The 22,241-nt window shown below is 34.3% G+C and overlaps 1 protein-coding gene across 2 annotated transcripts in view; it reads right to left on the reverse strand.

Annotated features, from left to right (window-relative positions):
• Nucleotides 1–22,241, reverse strand: part of LOC143199482 (uncharacterized) — a 270,931-nt gene that overhangs the window by 214,299 nt on the left and 34,391 nt on the right. For both annotated transcript variants that reach the window (XM_076409316.1, XM_076409315.1), the window contains exon 2: nucleotides 12,346–13,089. In XM_076409316.1, the coding sequence (XP_076265431.1) occupies nucleotides 12,346–12,789 (444 nt within the window). In that variant the 5' untranslated portion in view covers nucleotides 12,790–13,089. The remainder of the gene's footprint in view (nucleotides 1–12,345; nucleotides 13,090–22,241) is intronic.

Consider the following 22,241-nt stretch of genomic DNA (forward strand, 5'->3'; position numbering starts at 1 on the left):
AAATCTTTAAAACTACGCAACGGATTTTGATGCGGTTTTTTTCAATAGATAGAGTGATTCAAGAGGAAGGTTTATATGTATAATACATGCATAATATACTAAGGCAACATTGCTAATTTTAGAGGTTTCTAACGTGATGTCGTAAATTAACCTATTTTTTTAGGCTTATTTAGCAATTAGCAAAAACGCTGCCTAACCCTACGAGTTAGATCAAATTAATGTACTACAGTATTGTACACCATAAAAAGGTCTACAAAAAAGTCCGCGATGGTATATGTTTATCTTTTAGGGATAACCCACATTAACCATTTTTATTGTTTACTTTTTACGTGAAAAAATGGCTTATTTACCAAGCTATTTTAAGCAATACGGCATTAATCCTTATCGAATTAAGTACCTTAAATACAGTGTGCGATTAATATAGATCAATATGGTTCCTTACAGCATATAAATTAAACAAATATTTTCGGAGATATTACAAATTTAAAATTTGCGTTTAAAAATGTGTAATGTAATAAAAATTGTATGAATTTAGATATTCCAAAGATAGCAGGAAATCTTCATAGTAAGTATAGGGGAAGAGGAATTGTTTTACTTTGTTTTACTCCAAATTTAATGCGTGCAGGCCAAGGGCAGTAATGAATGAACCAAAAATACTGGATCGATTTTAATCATGTTTTCATTGAGTGACATAGGCATATATATTTTATGCCCGTGCAAAGTCGGAGCGGGCCGCTATGTTTTTATATACAACGTTCATATTTTTTCTGTAGTGTATTTAATTTAGTATCAGCATTGCACCCGTGCGAAGCCGGGGCGGGTCGCTAGTAAACTTATAAAATAGTATTATACTTAATTTAGTTACTATTCTATGTTATTATAAAAACAATTTTATGGGTCTATTAATCAGTGGAATGGTAGTGAAAGTTTTACCTACACACTTCACTGACATCGCGCACATTTAATTGTTTGCCATGTGTATTTGGGTACACTAACACTCTTCCTCTCTGATAGTGTAACTTTGTAGCACACTGGTTATGGTTTCCAATAGGATATTGTTCTGAATTAGGTTGTTCCTGATTCAAAATAGAGCGTCAACGATAGCATGCAGCCTTTTATTTCGGAATCTCTGAAGTATTGCTGTGCTGGATTTGCTAGTAGTACCATACCTCCTTAAGAACTTAGGACTTAAGAACACGTTGTTATCTTAAGATTATTTATATGTGCGCCCTATAATTCAATATATCTGGATCAGTTTAAGTCTAAGTTGTTTGACATTACATCCGCGTGAGATGATAAAATTTATCGTATCGTCAGCATATATCCATATTTTCAAGAAAAAATAAATATAAAGAAATATTAGCCTAAAAAATAAATGTTTTATTTTAAATCTCTTAAATAGTTATATTTTTAATGAACATTTAAACTTAAGTACCGGTTTTAAAGTTTTTTTTTTAAATATTATATGTAATCTATTCTGAAAAAAATCGGCTAAAAAAATATCGATAGTCCAGTACACAGTACCTTTTCAAAAGCTGGCAATATATTAGGTATCCAGAAATGCTGCCTGACATATTACTATATATTTGTCGGTTTAGTTTTTATTTTTTCGGTTGATCAATTTGTGATCTTGCTGTATTGTTTCATTTACTGTGAATCAAGTATATATTGAAATTATCTCAACTTCGAGGTTATCATGCTACATCAACAAACACATTTCTAGTTTACACACACTTCTAGTTTACGGCTAAGTGCGATTTCTTAAATATAAAATAGGTTTCGTCTTCGGCATAATTTTGATAATTTTAGTGTGCCTATATTTTGCATTACAATTTCGACATTAATTATTATTGCGTTTGCCGGATGTCTTTCTCACTTTTTTCTGTTTTCGTCTGATAGGTATTTTGTCTCGCTTCCTTTCAGTTTGTTCAAAATTACTTTCTTTTAAAAAATAGGAATGAAAGAATATAAAAATCAGGGGAAGCTTTATCTAGCTAAGATGATGAATTCTGATGCTTCATTCACTAGTTTTAGCAGGTCGAATATGATGCTAAAAGGAAAATTGTGTATGCTTCTCTCCAAGATCGTATTAAAAATGCATTCATCTGTTTAAGATGCGACAATCAGAGCTCAGCCGAGGAAAAAATTCAGAGAGTCAGATTGCAACGTTTTCAGAACTAAATATAAACGCATTCATCTTAATGTGCCGAAATTGACTTTTTGGTCGAAGATATAGCAAACAGCTTCGAAATAACATGGATCCAAAAAGGGTCTGAAAAGTACGAAATCCTGCGGTACAAACAGCAGCGTATTGGTTGAGAAATACATACTCTTTCCGAGCGCCGGCTATGAATTGATGATGACGATAATGAAGATGAATTTTATCAGGTATATTCCGTGCAAATGTGTAATCTTATTACAAAATATTTTCTTCTTCTATATAATTAATATAATTTTTCAAAAATCTAGGCACCAAATTAAATATTAAAAATTAAAATAACCAAATTAAAACATAACTTCAATAGACGAGAAGTTTTGGTGCATAGCTATTCGGTAACTAAATAACAGGTCAATTAAAAAGTCCCCGGTCTGACACATAGATGGCGTTACTAGAATTAAATCTATATGTTTTTAGTTAGCCCTAACCTACAAAAGATGCGTGTATAAATTTGACAGCTGTCGAATCATTTGTGAATTATAGTATTTTGAGTGAAACAACTTTTGTTATTGTGAAAAAAAACGAATAAAATGAAATCACGCGTGTTGATAAAATATTCCTTTTTGAAGGGAAAAAATTCAGTTGAAGCAAAAACTTGGCTTAATGCAGAGTTTACGGACACTTCCCCAGAAAAATCAACCATCAAGTATTGGTATGCTAAGTTTAGACATGGTGAGATGAGCACCGGCCACGGCGAACGCAGTGGGCGCCCAAAAGAGGTTGTTACCACAGAAAAAAATTTAAAAATCCACCAAATAATTTTGAATGACCGTAAATGAAACTGAATGAAATTCACGTCTATTTGGGTGTGAGAACTGTGCAAAGTGGGTGTCGCGCAAGCTCACTTTTGACCAAAAACAAGGACTAGTTGATGATTCGAAGCAGTATTTAAAGATGATCAAACGTAATAAACCCGATATTTTGGGTCGATATGTGACAATGGATGAAACATGGCTCCATTATTTCACTACAAAGTCCAATAGACAATCATCCGAGTGGAAAGTCGGCTGGCTATGGCGTCTGTATTTTTGGATGCGCGTGGAACAATTTTCATTGACCACACTGAAAAAGGAAAGACTATCAGCAGCGACTATTACGTAGCGTTATTGGGCCGTTTGAAGGGCGAAATCACCGAAAAACGGCCGCATTTGAAGAAAAAAAAGAAGCGCTGCTTCACCGATACAATGCACCGTGTCACAAATCAGTGAAAACGATGGCCAAAATCCATGAGTTGTACTTCGAATTGCTTCCTCATCAACCGTTTTCTCCAGATCCGGCCGCCAGCGACTATTTCCTGTTCTCAGATCTCCGAAGAATGCTCGCTGAGAAGAGATTTTCGTCGAATGAAGAGGTGATCGACTATTTTAAAGTAAAGAAAATATTGTACTACGAAAATGGTATCGAAAAGTTGGAGGATCACTATAACCAGTGTATCTCCCTTGAAGGGAATTATGTTAAATAAAAAAAAAACTTATTTTGCCAAAAAAATGTGTTTTACTATGGCAGCCCGGGTACTTTTCAATTGACTTATTAGTGCAAAATTGTTTTGACCAAGTAAGAACAAATTATTTAAAGTACCACCATTTAAAAATTTAATAAATACCTTGAGGGGGTTCACTTGTTTAGAGAAAAATATTTTGTGTCATTTTCTGAATAAATATAACTACTAATTAAGACTACTTAACTAAGGTAGTTTGGAAAGTTTTCGGATCTCTTAGAACTTAAGGATACTGGAATACATCCTTCGGCTAGTATGTTGGCGAAATAATTTCAAGTGCTCATTATAAGTGAATTGAATTATGAGCGAAATTGTGAAGAGAGTCAACATGAGGGCACTTTAGATAATTTACATTCCTAAGAGGGGATTTATTGAGCTAAAAAATTTTAATTTAACTCTGCACCATCAATTCCAGATGTTACTATATGAACAAACAAAGTTTTACGTTGTACCGTAGTGCATATATCAGATTATGTAGAAAAACTTTAAAAAAAGAAATTTATTGTAAGTTTTGTTTACATTCAATTATGATTCAGAAGTTGACACTCATTTTATTATATTGTCAGCGGGTCTTTGAGTTATTTCTTTATTTTTTCGGGCGATATTGCCACGTCTGTAACATAACCTATTTTTGTCAAATCACTACATAGTATAAAACAAAGTCGCCTTTTCTGTCCCTATATCCCTATGTGCGCTTAAATCTTTAAAACTACGCAACGGATTTTGATGCGGTTTCTTTCAGTAGATAGAGTGATTCAAGAGGAAGGTTTATATGTATAATACATGCATAATATACTAAGGCAACATTGCTAATTTTAGAGGTTTCTAACGTGATGTCGTAAATTAACCTATTTTTTAGGCTTATTTAGCAATTAGCAAAAACGCTACCTAACCCTACGAGTTAGATCAAATTAATGTACTACAGTATTGTACACCATAAAAAGGTCTACAAAAAAGTCCCGGATGGTATATGTTTATCTTTTAGGGATAACCCACATTAACCATTTTTATTGTTTAGTTTGTACGTGAGAAAATGGCTTATTTACGAAGCTATTTTAAGCAATACGGCATTAATCCTTATCGAATTAAGTACCTTAAATACAGTGTGCAATTAATATAGATCAATATGGTTCCTTACAGCATGTAAATTAAACAAATATTTTCGGAGATATTACAAATTTAAAATTTGCGTTTAAAAATGTGTAATGTAATAAAAATTGTATGAATTTAGATATTCCAAAGATAGCAGGAAATCTTCATAGTAAGTATAGGGGAAGAGGAATTGTTTTACTCCAAATTTAATGCGTGCAGGCCAAGGGCAGTAATGAATGAACCAAAAGTACTGGATCGATTTTAATCATGTTTTCATTGAGTGACATAGGCATATATATTTTATGCCCGTGCAAAGTCGGAGCGGGCCGCTATGTTTTTATATACAACGTTCATATTTTTTCTGTAGTGTATTTAATTTAGTATCAGCATTGCACCCGTGCGAAGCCGGGGCGGGTCGCTAGTATATTTTAAAATAAGTAAATTTAAAACCTTGTAAAATTGTGTACTCCATAAATAAACTCTTCCGGATAAAATATACTGTGCCATATACTTTTGGATAAAACAGGTAAACAGAATTTTAACAGAGAACGATTTAGAGCTTGCTTTAGTGTACGAAAACAAAAAGACAGAACTTTAATAGACCCTATTAAATTGATGTCACTAAACAAATATAAAAAAGAGAAAAGACGGAAGAGATAAATTTGATTTGCCATGCATCAACAACAACAATATTTATATTTTGCCGACTTGGTGGCGCAGTGGTAAAGGCGATAGGACGGTCCTCCTACGGTTGCGATAGCCGCGGGTTCGAATTCTGGTGAGGCATGGTCGTAAATTTATGTTTGTCATTGTTTAAAATTTGTTATTGTCATAGGCAAGAGTGTAAAATTCGACAAGGAAAATGATCCCAGTCACGCGAGTAACAAGGCTGGGTAAGACCGAATGTCTTCTGGGATGATTTCTAAAGTTGGTCACTCGCCAATCGGTAAGCTTAATGCTGAGAACCGTGGTTCGGAGCCCAAGTTAAACTTTAGGCCCAGTCCAGATAAACCCATAGTTGGTAAAAGGAGACTTTAGAATATATTGAAAAAAAATTATATTCTATAGATATATTTTATGGATATATTATATTTATGTATTATAAATCTATTTACTTTTACAGCTTATATTTATTTTTAAATTTAATTGAATTTTATTTAATAAGTTTATCAAATTACTTGAATGGCCATTTATAACCCCATCGTGATATTGGCCGTAGCGAAACTTTTCTCCAGACACCCCTATTGACTTTGATCTGTATTACTCTATGGTTGCTAGAACACGATTTATTTCGCATTCTGGAAGAATAATGCTTCTTAAACATTATTACTGGGCATTGGACTTAATTAATACAGGCTCAACTTAATTATCTACCTCCGTATACATTTCCGGAAAAGTTTTATGCTCGCTGCTCAGCAACCTACGTCAGGAATTCGACAATTGGGATTCGGTTCCTCCTCGTTAATCCATGGCCGGCTTCAAAACTTTTCCTCCACTCTCGTCAACTTAATGCGAACGTGTATCAGCACGGGGGCAAAGTTATATCGTCCAGGCCAATTTATTCGAGGTTTTCGGCCAAACCCACGTTGCCGTATCGCCATACCGCGTGCCGGCCTACGTCACAAATTAACAGATATTTGCATAAAGATTTAATCTGTGTGCGATGGCGAATGTAATCCGGTGTCGGAGGTTAGCTAACAACTCCATTAATTTGACGACCGACGGTATTTAGTTGACATACAAAAGCCACGCTGTCAAACATTCACGATCTGCAGTCGATTCCTTTACTAAGCGATTGAACACATATATAATTAATCTAAGTGATAAATTATGGTGAATCAACATGTCAAACAATTTGTAATGTAAATTTGCTTCCTTCGCAATTTTAATCAATAGAATTTTCTTTTAACAACCTGTAGCCTTTTTCTCTTTCTTTGCAATCTATGGGTTATGAGATGAACCAATACAACGTCTATCTCTATGAGGTTTTCTTCAATGGGCTCACGTGGCTCTTCAATCTCTCCAATATCCCAAACCACGAAGAGTATTCTGGATGCTCTGAATAATGGAAATAAAGTGTGTGCATAAGAAAAGATCTCTTACAAGGTCTAGGGTTTAAATGGTGTTAAGATAACCCTCAGAGGGGTTTAGTGGAATTTCCAGACATTACCTTAAAAAGAATTCAATTTTTGAAAGCATAAGATAAGACTAAGGAAGATAAACTATTTGAATTTATGTATCTTGATGAAACTTGAATATTTCAAAATTGTTCATTGTAGCACTCTTGGCAAGACTAACAAAAATAGTGTAAAGACAACAAAAATTAATGGAAAAAAGGTAAACGTTACAATAGCATTCAATTAGGTTTTATTGGTCATTATATTTATTAATAATAATAATCGATTAATAATGTGGCGGTGGAAAATGCGATTTTACAGCATCACAACGCATATCATACAGCAAAACAAGCTAATGAAGTGTTGAAATCACTTGGATGAGAAGTTTTATCGCACTCGCCTTAATTTTCAGACCTGGCTCCATCCGACTGTCATCTTTTCGCATCGATATAATAAGTTAAAAAATTACTCGATAAATGGTTTACCTCAAAGTATTGACAACTGTGAATTCTTAAAACAATTCTGAAGCAATAAGCCGAATCGGTCATACCGTAGGAGCTTTAAGTTCTCTAAGATCGTGAGTGTGAGTGTGGACGTGTGTTATTACAAATAGTAATTATATAAGACTTAAATCCAGCTTATTAGAAAAGTAATTTTGCCAATCCTGTTGTATGGCTTCAATATTTGAACACCGTTAAGTCGCACCTGAAGATTTAGTACATCGTTCTAAAAATGAAATTATTTTATTAAGATGGCATAGTTGACGAACAAATACAGAGGTGAAGATTACAATAGTTTGGGCATGCTTTGTCGTCGAATGAAGGAAAATGGACTGTTCTGAGACTCCTGAGAGGCAACAAGGGACGAGGATAACGAATATCTCCAAAATAGATATAGGTCAAAATCATAGAAAGTGACGAATAATATAGGCGTTTAACAACATTCGAGGATAGAGCGGCTGTGGCCAATTTCCAACAATGGTAAGATTTGGTGGAGAATATACGGCCTATGGCAACGACCACACTTCATTGCTTAAACAGTAAGCTCCTCAGGCTTCAGCTTTGTAATGGATTGATAGTGATGTTGGAAAAATATCTAAATGATTCCTAAGCCGAATATTTTTATCTTTTTTAAGACTTCTTCCTTTCAGATCTCCCAATTTTATTTTTGCACTTGACTTGCGTTACAATAACAGGTGAATAGTGAAAAAGTAATATGTCATCAATAACAATATTTCGATGGAATAATAAACATACTTTCCGAGCGCCTGCTATGTAATTAATGATAATATGATTCAACCACAAATAAATTACTTTTAATTTTCTCAAGTCATTCCGAGGCAGGACTTAATAGCTATAAACTAAAGGGATCACAGTATAGGTTTCAAGGTATTTCATCATCTCTGCGATCATCGTCATGTGACTCAGACAGTCGTTCTTGGACTCTGACACTACCACAAGTTTTGACATGAGTAAAATAATACGGGCTCGCGTTTCATTTGAAGCCTGTTTATTCTAACTAGGGATTGATCTGAAAATGAAAAGTGCTCTGTCCTATTTATTTAATGTAATAGCTTCAATAAACATGACTATGTAGGTAGTGTTTTATATTTTCAGTACTCACAATATAAAGACAAAAATATTAACCGCGACCTTTTGTTGTTAACAACCTACCACAGAAACATAATGATTGTCTCCAAATCCATAAAACACTTGCAATTAGATTATTCTCCAGCTCAACAAGGCCCATTTTGTGATAGATGGTACAAAGTCAGTATTATAAAATTATAAAACCTTTGGTAAAATCACTAAAACGTCCACATTACTAGTCTGTACAAATTTGTGAGTGAAAATAAAGTGTGCGAAATCAAAAAAGGCCTACTACCAGGGACTGAAATTAATAAATATAAACAGAATTGACATATTAGCAGCAGATGTAATTATACGCTTAAGAATCAACCTTTATGACCAGTACTCACTTATGACCCTCTCGCATTCTTGAATAGATGTTTCCATAGTGCACAAGGCAGTGCAGTGACTTGTGCAAATAGGCAGCATTTCAATATTAGTAGAAACCTAGTATTTATGAATTTCTGGCTTATTAACAAAAATTCTATACCCTCTACAGATATACTAAATATATACCTTTATTTTGTTTTGTAATAGTCGCTATTGTACTGTTAGTTGATCTAGAATTTTAAATCATTTACTATTGTTACCTCAATTTTATATATGTACACTCATAATATGGTATGAATATGTTTATGTTTATATATTTACACACATTCTAACTTCTTTATTGTTTATTTTCTAACTTAGTTTGATGTAGTCTGTACCGATATACGACATATTGTTATATAACTTCTAACAAACCCTAATAAACATCCATAGCCATACAAATAAAAAAATACACTTACTAAAAAACTTATATATACCTTTGAATATATAAATCTTTAATATTGCAGATTTGTCCATTAAATAATGGAAGAGCTTGATCAAAAATGTCTGTCCTGCATGTAATAAATTAGTTATCGATTTTCGTTCCCTATCTATTCGAACGCTGACAGTTCATAAATATTAGTTGTTATTTTTTTTAATCCCAACCGATCGTACGAAAGAATAACATCGAAAGGGAATTGTGCAGAAAAAACAAATCCTTTTATGACATGCTTTTTATCCATAATGTATAATTCAATAAATCTATTCGGTTTTCAGGAGAGAATAAATATTTCACAATTCCGACTGGGCAGTTGGGAAAAGGCCGGCTTTTTCCTTCCCTGGGATTTGCCGGACTTTGAATTGAATGTGCAAAAAGCGATATATATATATATATATATATATATATATATATATATATATATATATATATATATCACAGGTCAATTGCAAAGTCCCCGTCCTGACACATAGATGGAGCTACTAGAATTAAATCCGTACCTTTTTAGTTAGTCCTAATCCTCAGGAGATGCTTGTATAAATTTGACAGATGCCGGATCATTAGTTTGTGAATTATAACATTTCCAGTGAAGCAACTTTTGTTATTGTGAAAAAAAATTGTATAAAAAGGAATTTCGCGCCTTGATAAAATATTGCTTTTTACAGGTAAAAATACAGTTGAAGCAAATATTTGGTTTGATGTCGAGTTTCCGAACACTGTTCCTGGAAGATCAACCATCAAGAATTTGTATGCTAAGTTTAAACGTGGTGAAATGATCACCGAAGACGGTGAACGCAGTGGACGCCCAAAAGAGGTTGTTATCGACGAAAATATTTAAAAAATTTACAAAATGATTTTGAATGACCGTTGGAATGAAATAGCAGACACTCTAAACATATCAACTGAACGTGTACATCATATCATTCACGATTATCTGGGTAGGAGAAAGCTCTGTGCAAAGCGGGTGCCGCGCGAGCTCACTTTTGACCAAAAACAACTAATTTATGATCCGGAGAAATGATTGAAGATGATCAAGCGTAATACTTCCGAGTTTTTGTGTCGTTATGCGACAGCACATGAAACACAGCTCCATCATTTCACTCCGTGTCCAAGTCCAATCGACAGTCATCCGAGTGGACTGCATACGATGAACCCGCTCCAAAGCGTGAGAAAACGTAACAGTCAGCTGACAAAGTTATGGCGTCTGAATTTTGGGATGCGCATGGAATAATTTTCATTAGCTTAAAAAAGGAAGGACCATCAACAGCCACTAATACATAGCGTTATTGGACCGTTTCAAGGACGAAATTGTCGAGAATCGGCCGCATTTGAAAAAAACGAAAGTGCTGCTTCACCAAGACAATACACCGTGTCACAAATCAGTGAAACCGTTGGCAAAAATCCATGATTTGATCCACCGTATTCTCCAAATCTAGCCCTCAGCAACTATTCCCTTTTCTTCGACGTCAAAAGAATGCTCGCTGGGAATTTTTTTTTTTTTGAACTGAGGCCTTAAGTAAAACTATTTCATGTATTCCAGTCTGAATACGAAAAATAAAATTCTGATCATAATAGAAAAAAAACAGGCATAAAAGCTACATAAAGCTCTAAATTTAGGTATTTCTGTTGATACTGTTTCGTAGATAAATATTAGTACGAGTAATTACCCTTTAAATGAAGCCAATTATGGGTGAGTGGTTTCAGTTTTCCAAAGAAAGACGGTGAACGCTATGAAAAATATGATTTAGTCTATTACTCATGAGAGGTGATTTTGATACGGTTTCGTCAAACAATAAGCTATTGATTACAACTGACGCTCTTGAAAATTGTTATGCGAACATGGGCGTGATAGTTTTTTACAATGTTACAATGTTTGGCTAATAAGAATTTTTAACCAATACACCATATTCACTAAAAGTTACCAAATATTTCTAATAATAATTAATATTTCTTCTAAATATTTTTGAAAGAAGAATTTAAATACGGCAAAAAGGAGTATAAAGAATGTTTTAAAATGCATTAATATACTTATACATAGTGTGTTTAATTATTATATTGTTGTTATGTTGAATATTATAAAGACCTTCATAAAAATAAAAATAAAAAAAGAAAATTAAATCAGATATTAACCAAGTATTTTCCAACATAGTCATGTAACAACCCTTTCTAATCGGCATAACTAAATAAAGGCATATCCGGAAGAAACTTTCGTAAAATTCAACACATAATCATCATCATTGTGTCAACACAAATCATCTAATTAAAAGTAACGAATCATAATTTCAATTTGTATTTACTTTTTAGATAGTTTTAGTTACATATAGTCTTTCCTAAAATTGTTCCTTTATCAACGGATAAGGTAAAAATGCGCGGCTGTAGATTTGTAGCGACCTTGAGGTCGTCGACGTCGAATTTAACGTCTTAGAATAGAGGCCCACAAAATACACAGAAAATATTATCCCAGACGTTAAACACGTGCAGTAGCAACGCCCAATGAACGAAAACAAAGATCTGGCAACCCCGAGACGTTTATGGGAAAAATACATAGAATCATTCAGTCTCAAACCATCGTTCGGTTCAGACGTGCCACCATTGCCCAAGATCTTCAGGTAAAACCAGTACCGCTCCCTCTTTTTTATTTGCATTTTCTTAATATTTTATAACGTCAATAAATAACAGATACATCAGGGAACAATCACCATATTATTTCGTCCTACCTCCATTCACTTAGCCATATACCACACAAGGATTAAAAATAAACTCATACATTATTAGTATATTTACTTTGTGCATATTTGAATATATCTTTGTGTATTTACGGTAAAATACTAGGAAGAAAGATCGTAAAAAACAAATTTTTATTTAACATAATGTGTCAAGCTATGATTCGCATTTACTATTTTATATTTAAAATTTCATACTAAATCGTATATTGAAATCACGAAATCGATAGTCAAATAACGAGCAGTAAAATATAAACTTACCAAGCTTCTAAAACCAGGATGCAGCTCACTTTGTCCTCTAGCCCAAAGTACCGGTATCCCAGCGTGCCTAGCGGTCAAACTAACGGTAAAAGCAGCAGGAGACGACCCCACCACCAGCACCGCTACCACGTACCTCCCATCAAACATATCACATACGTGTTCCAGCAACAAACTACTGAAGCTTCCATTTTCCGGCAGTTCGATCACCAACGGCTCCAAACTGACATTATAACTGAACCGCTTGAAACTTCCAGCCATATAGTTCTGCGTGATGTTGGTCAAGGTCTTGTTGAAAGCCCGACTAAACGTTTGTCCAGAAGACGGTACCGCTATGGCGAAATAAACTTTTCCCAGAATGGTTCTGTGCAGGTCACGATCTTCGATGGCGGTGGTGGTGACGGCCAATATCAAAACGATCTTCAACGACGTCTCCAGTTTTAACATCTTACCGGGTTAGAAAGGGATCGGGAATATCGGAGACAATAGAACGATCATAGTCAATAGGGAAGTGAGCGGTCACGTAACTGACCAGTTAATAAGGCAATTATAGTATCCAGATCGATGATGAGAATCAATCGTTTCGACATTTTAGCTGAGAGATGATTGAAGTTATTGCTTGACGGGTTCGGATCTGGTTTTAAGGCAACGTGAAAGACGGCTGCTTGAATTTTACTCGGTTGTGCTTGGACTTGTCCAGTTTGGAAACGATCATGTTCCAGGCGGCAAGTGTTGGTCCATCTTGGTCTGAAACAAGAATGAAATATAAATGTTGGTATGTATAGGGATGAAAATCCCCCAGGGGGCTGTGGTTACGAGGCGTTGACCAAGGTTGATGTGTCGTAGCCATAATACGAGCGTGACGACCCCGGAGCTACAGTTGTGTGGTGTTTTTGTGACGTCCCCTGCATGTTCTATATATTTTTCTATAAATTATGGAAGTACATAAAATAGGAAACAAAATTACGGTGCAGGAATTCGGAACCCCAGTACCAGTCGAGTAGAATGGTTGCACTAACTATGAACGGCAAGAATTTAATAAATAAACCGGAACACATATTCTTTGGACTAATATTCGACCACAAATTAAACTGGAACTCACATGGACTACATAAAGGGAAAACGTTTGGCAGACCTACGATTACTAAAGACCCTTTTTAATCACTATTAGGGTGCTCATAGGGTTTCTCTGAGCAACATATATAAAGCACTAATTAGAAGTATGATTGATTATAGAAGTCAATGCTACATAACTGCAGCCCTCTCTTATAATTATACTGGGAGCATTCCATAGTAGTCCGGTTGAGAGCCTTCAATGTAAGGCAGAAATACCATCGCTTGGTTCACGGCAAGAGCTCCTTCTCATGAACTATGCAAGCTCCCTCAAATTCCGTTCAGAGTTGAGCCAATTCACCTATTTCTTCTTCAACAGTTTAGGTAACAACACCGCAATTAAAATGCATACAAGTCCATCTTCAGTATATCATAGAATTTGCAGTCAACTTAAAAGAACAATCCCTGCTGCACCCAACATAACCACGGCACTAGCACCAGCATTCCACAATATCTATAGAATTGTCCATGAAAGTAATTAATAAAGAATATATTAGCCCGTCCATGGTAGTACAGCTTTTCACCCAAGCACTTAAGGAGGACTACCCAAATCACTTTACTATTTATACGCATGGTACTAACCGGGAAGATTTCGTGAGTACTGCATCTACATCAAATCTATTAGAGGAGCACTTTCACCTTCCTACTATTACCAGCATTTTCTCAGCGGAGCTATTGGCCATTTACAAGGCCCTATCTGCTCTGAATTGAATATTACAAATGGGTGGGCCAACTCTTTTTATATCAGATTCAATAAGCTGAATATAAAACTGGAGAGTAGGGAAGTAAGGATTAATTATTTATTGGTCTCCTCTTATAGGGGAAAATCCGAAAACGAAAGAGCTGACTATCTGATCAGCAGAAAAGAGAATTCAACTAAAATAAATGAGCTATTTAGCAGGGAAGGCGTCAAAACACACATAGGGGCTCTATATATAGGACTGAATTAACCAAATTGGGATCTCCTTATGGAAAACAACAAACTGTGGGAGATCAAAAGGGTCTTCCATCAATTTCCTAACATTAATAAGTTCAGCAGGTTCCAACTTAGCACCCAACTTTGCCCGATTGCGAATAGGCCATAACTGACTCATAAACACTTGTTAAGGGGAAGAGACCCTCCACTGTATGTTGGTGTGAGGTATAACAAAGCGTCAAACACATTCTTTTGGATTGTATAAAGCTAGAATTATTTAGACAGCAACTCAGGTTTCCTGGGTCATTGGAGCAACTACTCTAACCCAAACACTTAGACATGTTTTTCAACTTTTTGACGGGCACGGGATTGATACAGCTTTTATGACACCCTCAGTGGAATCGGCATCTATGCTCCTTTGCAACCTGTATGACTTACTATATTAATTTAAGTGTCTTTATTTTGTTACTTTGTACCATAGTTTATATATATTTATATAAACTTAATTACTATATGTTATTATATACTTTATTTAATTATCACATTGTAACCTAACCCTAAATAGTGCAAGAGGCTGAAGGGCTTTTAAAATTTAAATACATAAAAATAGATATAGGGATGAAAATACACTATAATATACACTATAAGTAGAAAGATTTAATAAAGTTTAACAAAATTCAGTTCTTGGGGGGGTGTCTAGTTCTCTCTTGGTGTCACAACTGTTCTGGTCTTGGACAAGGTTAGTACCATAATCTTCAAATTGCTTCCTCTGATTTTGCCTCATGTATTTTCTGGAGCTAATTACTGTACTCGTATCTCTCATAAGGTCGGTTTCTCCACAGAAGTCTTTCAGAAACTCGTTCACTTTTCATTCGATTAATATGTTTAAATCATTGAAATGTGTATCTTTGAATTTGTCTTAAACTAAAGGCTTCACTTCTAGCACTACATTGGAGAGAAACATATAGAATTTACCTTAGGTATTGCATTTGAATGATCTCAATCTTACAGATATCAGACTTTAACAGTTTCCAAGCCTCAGAGGTATATAGAACGATTGGCAAGAAAAGCGTTCGAGAGAGGCAGATTTTAGTATTGATTGTGATATTTCCTCTCCTCAACGTGCACTATTTTGAGAGAAGCTTATTGCTTCGACAGTACATGTCTCTATCTTCTCTTGTATTACTAATCCCAAATACTTGAAGTACAATAATTGTACGTTATTCCACTGGTCCACGTTACTTCTGTGGCCCGCACTTCCCTTGCAGTTTTTTATCAGAATAGTAATAGAAAATGTTTTAGTTATATTACATAATTATTTTTGGGAGATCTGCATCACTGCAGCGCTTATGCACCAGCCGCCACTGTTGTTCGACCCCTAGATTTCCCTGACGAAAAGCGCCGTTCGCTAACACCGACTGAAGACAAAAATCAGTTTACAAACTAATTGACTAACGAAACCCAACAGAATACTTTAACAAAACAAAATAGATGGTAAAAGAGAAATGAAATAAAAAGACCGAAAACAGGAAATTCTATATTCCGCCGGATACAAAGACGAACGGCCGAGAGCGACGCTTTTCTATTAAAATTAACTTCGACAAATCCATTAGATTCTTTTAAAATCGCCTTCCACCTATCGGCGCATATTTGCACCAATAAAATCCATCTTGAATGGAAATGCGAATTTGTTTTCATTAGCTTAGGGCTTAGCGAGGTCCCCGACGGCCCACGATTCGGTCCGTCTACGTCAAAAACAAAAATCTAGGTTATTGGATTTCCAGCCCGGATACCCCCCTCCCTGCGCAACCCGTCCTTCGCCGCGCCCGATCTTAAGTGGCATCGGTGAGACCGAAAAAGGCACGAAACTCGAAAAAAAAACCCGGCGGAGAAGCGGAGAAAAGTTTTTAAGAAGGCGTCGCTCGAACGACGGAAAATAAATGTTTTGCTGCGGGACAAACCGAGAGTTTGGCAAGTCGAAGATTGCCAACCGATATGAAAGGAATGTTTGCTTTAGTGGTGTTTGATTTCGTTCGGTAGTTACCAATTTCGTACCCATAGTTCTCCGCATTCTTTTATTGTTTGTAGTTTATTCGGAATAGATCGGAGGACGATAAAGGTTGGTGAGATAATTCCGAAAATAAATCTGACGAACTTAAAACTGATGTGGTATTGCACTCAAATTTTCTATATATTAATCGGCTTAGAGATAATGTTGTCTCCCTGTTTGAAGAGAACGGGTGCACTTAAAGGCGTGAAATTTGAGACGGTTAAAACTTATATGGAGGCTAAATGTTTAGGCCTAAAATTTTTGTGTAAGTATTATTCGATAAAACGAAATACCTCCAAAACTCCAATAAGCAACTAAGAATAGCCGTCAGACACAAAATAAATAAACAAATATTTAAGGGTCTATTTTCGTTGGAGCTGATCAATGCGCTAACGGCTTCAACTCTTATATGGTACATTATCCATTGTACCACAAAATGGTGGCAGAGCAATTTTAAATCAGAAGATAAATCCCTAAATGTTATAGTTGAAACGATATTAAAATTAGTGTTGGGACTATCGACTGAAATTGACTATCGACTGTTTAGTAATTGCCTACTTTTTACAATCAACTGTTTCAGTGGCTATTTCGGTTTCGACTGATTTTACTACTTTTTACCGCTGACTGTTTTCAGTCGCTATTTTCGGTCCGACTGATTTTGTTGCTATTTACTATCGACTTTTTCAATCGTACTTTTAGTTACTATTTTTGGTTCTACTAGTTTCATTCGACTTATTTTTAACGCTGTGGCTCTGTACTAGCCGCGACCTTGACAATAATGTAATATATATAGTTTCATGACTTTTTTGGTAGTTTGTTTGTAAATAACAATATATTTTTCAAGATTGTTAATGTAATATAGTAAAAAGATTAAAATTGTGAATGATGAATCGTCAAATACTTTTTTTATGACAATAATAGGTATAATAGGTTTTTTGTTAAAAAATATTTCCGTCCATTAATAAATAAAGCATTTACTTTATTTAAAAAGCTCTAAAAGTAGTGATTGTGCGATCATTTTTAATTATGTAATGAATTAGTTTTTTTTCTATGATAAGGTATATGTTTAATTTTTTTTATATATTTTAAAGTCTCCTTTTACCAACTATGAGTTTATCTGAACTGGGCCTAAAGTCCTCAGCATTAAGCCTACCGACTGGCGAGTGACCAACTTTAGAAATCAACCCAGAAGACATCCGGTCTTACCCAGCCTGGTTACTGGCGGACTTACTATCATTTCCCTTGTCGGATTTTACACTCTTGCGTAGAACATTCACAAATATTAAACAATTTCAAACATAAATTTACGACCAAGCCCCAGCAGGATTAGAACCCGCGGCTATCGCAACAGTAGGAGGACCGTCCAATCATCGTTACCACTACGTCACCAAACCGGCTGTTTAATTTTTATTTAGTATTTATGGTTATTGTACATCTTTAGTTTTTAGGTTTTGTTTAAGTTCTATTGTATTGTCTATATTTATTATAGTATATTATTTCAAACTAGCAATTAGCATATTAAATTAAGATAAAATCTTTGTGGGATATTATTAAATTCCATAAAAAAATTCCATTCCTTTTTACAGATCCACAGAACATTCAAAAATTAAGGTAATTCTATTTCGTTCAAAATGAAATTATTAATTGCATGTTAATAGTATTCAGCAATTAATTTATTCCTTTTATTTAAAGTTAGTAAGTACGTGAAGGAATATGTACGTTTCCGTCTTGTTTGTAGTAGTAATTACTATATATAAATAGTAGTTGCTATTTTCAGTCGCTAGTTTTTTGACTATCGACTGCTTCGACTGTTTTCAGTCGATAGTTCCCAACACTAATTAAAAGGTTATTAAACTTATATAATTTTCAACGGTGTTGTTTAAGATCTTGTATTACTTTTAGTTATTCCCGCATTGTGAAAACGATTAAAGAGTTATGGCAAGAGTTATCACTACATAGTATAAAACAAAGTCGCCTTTTCTGTCCCTATATCCCTATGTGCGCTTAAATCTTTAAAACTACGCAACGGATTTTGATGCGGTTTTTTTCAATAGATAGAGTGATTCAAGAGGAAGGTTTATATGTATAATACATGCATAATATACTAAGGCAACATTGCTAATTTTAGAGGTTTCTAACGTGATGTCGTAAATTAACCTATTTTTTTAGGCTTATTTAGCAATAGCAAAAACGCTGCCTAACCCTACGAGTTAGATCAAATTAATGTACTACAGTATTGTACACCATAAAAAGGTCTACAAAAAAGTCCGCGATGGTATATGTTTATCTTTTAGGGATAACCCACATTAACCATTTTTATTGTTTACTTTTTACGTGAGAAAATGGCTTATTTACGAAGCTATTTTAAGCAATACGGCATTAATCCTTATCGAATTAAGTACCTTAAATACAGTGTGCAATTAATATAGATCAATATGGTTCCTTACAGCATGTAAATTAAACAAATATTTTCGGAGATATTACAAATTTAAAATTTGCGTTTAAAAATGTGTAATGTAATAAAAATTGTATGAATTTAGATATTCCAAAGATAGCAGGAAATCTTCATAGTAAGTATAGGGGAAGAGGAATTGTTTTACTCCAAATTTAATGCGTGCAGGCCAAGGACAGTAATGAATGAACCAAAAATACTGGATCGATTTTAATCATGTTTTCATTGAGTGACATAGGCATATATATTTTATGCCCGTGCAAAGTCGGAGCTGGCCGCTAGTTGATAATAAACCATTAAGTACAGTCTGATCATGTAAAGTTACATTTGACAGTTTTTGGATAGGGAATAAATTAATGTTTCCGCTACATTTCTTTTTCCGCAGAAATGCTGCCTTGAGGTAAACCTGCTTTTGCTTCTTTCATTGTTGATAAAGATTTTTGTTGTCTAAACATTTTGGTTGAGATGTAGAAGTTTAAGAGTTCAACATATTGGATTCATTATGGGTGGAAAAAATTGTTTTGTTAAAACCGTTTTTTTTTTCTAATGGTTTTTTTAAAAAAGAATTAATTCATACAAAATGCAAGCACTAACCTATTATATATCTGCCGTTTCAATGGATGGCCTTTTTCCGATCTTCTGGTCAAGCCCTAGTTCCATCTTTGTAAAACTTATGAGTTCCATGAATTGTAGATTTCTCCAAGCCTTTTTTAACCCAACTTTAAGAACCAGACCATAAAGAAAGTTCAAGGCCAAAATAAATAGTAATGAATATAAACAAAGCCTAGGCTATATGGTGGATGGTTCATATCATCATCATTAATCCACAGCAGACGCCTTTTCAACTTCTAAATTAATACGCTGCTATTAGTACCTCAAAGCTTCGAATATTCTTCTCTAAATACCGCCACAATTAGCAATTAGCCGCCACCGTTCTGGCTTTAGACAAAGTTATTCGTCTATTTTTTAAATAATTTTCAACATTTTGACCCATCTCTTTTTCCGAACTATATGATTCGTCTTCCACTCAAAAAATCATATGACATTCACCCTTGGCAGAATAACATGTCCCTCAGTAAAATTGAATAATCATGAACTTCCGCAAGCAAACAACGTTAAGTACCTGGGAATGCACTTTGATCGACGTCTGACTTGGAAAAACAAATAGTGACAAAACGCAAATAGCTTGGGCTTAAACAAAATCAAATATATTGGCTGATTGGGCGTAAATCTAAATTATCATTAGATAACAAGGTTTTGCTCTATAAGTCAGTACTTAGGCCCATCTGGACCTATGGTATTAAACTGTGAGGTACTGCTAGAAAATCTAACATATATATTCTCCAGAGGTTCCAGAATAAAGTATTGCGAGTCATCGTCGATGCCCCATATTACATGTCCAATAAACTGATTCTACACGATATCCCCATAGAGCTAGTGCGAAGTACTGTGAAAGACTATTAGTGCATCCCAATGCACTCGCCAAACAGTTAAATGTGCGGGATGTCAGTGAATTGCGTAGGCTCAAACGCAAACTACCATACGAAATGATTAATAGACACATAGAGTAAAATTTAGTAATTTCTAGAATAAATTAGAATAGTCATTAAAATAAGTTAGGATAGACTTTAAAATAATTTAGAATAAAATTTAGAATTAGATATAGATTATAAGTTGTACAGCAGATCACTTACTGAAGTGATCTTCTACATGTTAGGATGGTTAAATTATATAACGGAAATCAACAATAATACTTATTGCCCACGGGCAGATTGTTGACGTTCTAAGAAATTAATTTAAAAAAAGGTCAATTTCGCAAAAGGAGATTGTGAGGAATTCTTTCACCTTCTGTATTATCTTCATAAACGCCTACCCTATAATTGTTAGAAGGGAACAAGAACACTTATCGCTTTCTTCTATACTAATCCCTTCTTATCACTAAATGTGTGACCAGCATCTGAAGCCGTAGAAACAATGTTTCGTCACCAGCCATGTGCCCTATCGTTCGAAACGCTCATCGTGTAACATTACGAAGGCTCTATCTGCTTTTTGAAGCTTGTCGTTGGTAATTTCACACTTACTGCTCAACCTCCTAAGCGTTTAGTACAACGTACGATATACATAATTCCTTGCAGCTATTTCCAAATCGGCAACTATAACTTTCCAGTAGACTTCTCTTTTTAGCTTTATTTATTATGACGATATGATGCTTCATATATTATAAAATATCATAATAATATTTTTCTTATGCTTACCACTTATCAAAGTTTATTTTAATAAAGTAATTTCATTAATTCATTAAAATCAGTGAACAAAATAACATTACAAAATGTACAGAACAAAATGTAATTAAAATGATGCTCATCATTTTTTTTTTATAAATTCTGCGTCCGAAAATCTCGATCTACCACAAAATGTTTAACAGTTGAATTCAAACTTTGAAATACAAGTACTTTTCTAGCAAATTTTTGATTATAGTGAATTCAATTGGCAATAAAAATCGAGGTCATATCGATATGTAAACATACGTGTAAACATTTTTGAATATTAGAAGGCTTTCTGCAAAATAGATATCGCAATTGTTCACATTTGACGGTAGCGTATACGTCCACGTGGCCAAACTATTTGGCGATGTCTCCAAACGCATTCGCCATGATGTTTGGTGTCGATACAAAACAGCTCGATTACAACAAAATTGATCATAGCACTCCAAATGCTAAGGAGCGGAGGCTTTCTAACGTCGATGTGCACCAAAAAATGTAGAGATACACAGCCTGTAGTGAACCTTAAATAGTAAGTTCAGATAATCCAAACTTCGTACAGAGGAAACTGGGAATTATTTCATAAAATAAATGTATAAATATAAAAACAAAAATAATATATTAATATAAGTGTAAAAACTTTTTCGTATTTATTTATTATTTTTATAATTTTTTTAGATAAATAAATAAATATTTCGTTTCGTATATTTCTTCAGTTTCAAAACACCTAACACAGAGTAATATTACAAATTACTCAAAATATGATATACGTACTGAACAGCTTAACCAACATAACCTCTTACCATATTTATTCTAAGACTTACAGATAAAAATCATTCACGTAGACCGTAATATGTTCGGCATCGTAATTATCTGCCTTTCAGTGCTACAACAAAAACACGAATATTGAACTATTTGTAGGTTACTTGGAAGTAAAAGCATCTTAAGGTCCTTATTTTCGAAAATTAATTTGCATAACATAGCTCGTTATATTAAACCACTCGAAAGTACAAAAGTACTCGATTTTAAAATTCAAATTGTGCGGTAATGTTTTGAAATAACTTCCTTCCATATTATTACGATAAAAGCTAATTATCTTTTAAAGTA

Source organism: Rhynchophorus ferrugineus, unplaced genomic scaffold (assembly GCF_030347505.1).
Source record: "Rhynchophorus ferrugineus isolate W39M unplaced genomic scaffold, kcgeb_rfMv2 rfM7, whole genome shotgun sequence".
Classification (NCBI taxonomy): Eukaryota; Metazoa; Arthropoda; class Insecta; order Coleoptera; family Curculionidae; genus Rhynchophorus; species Rhynchophorus ferrugineus.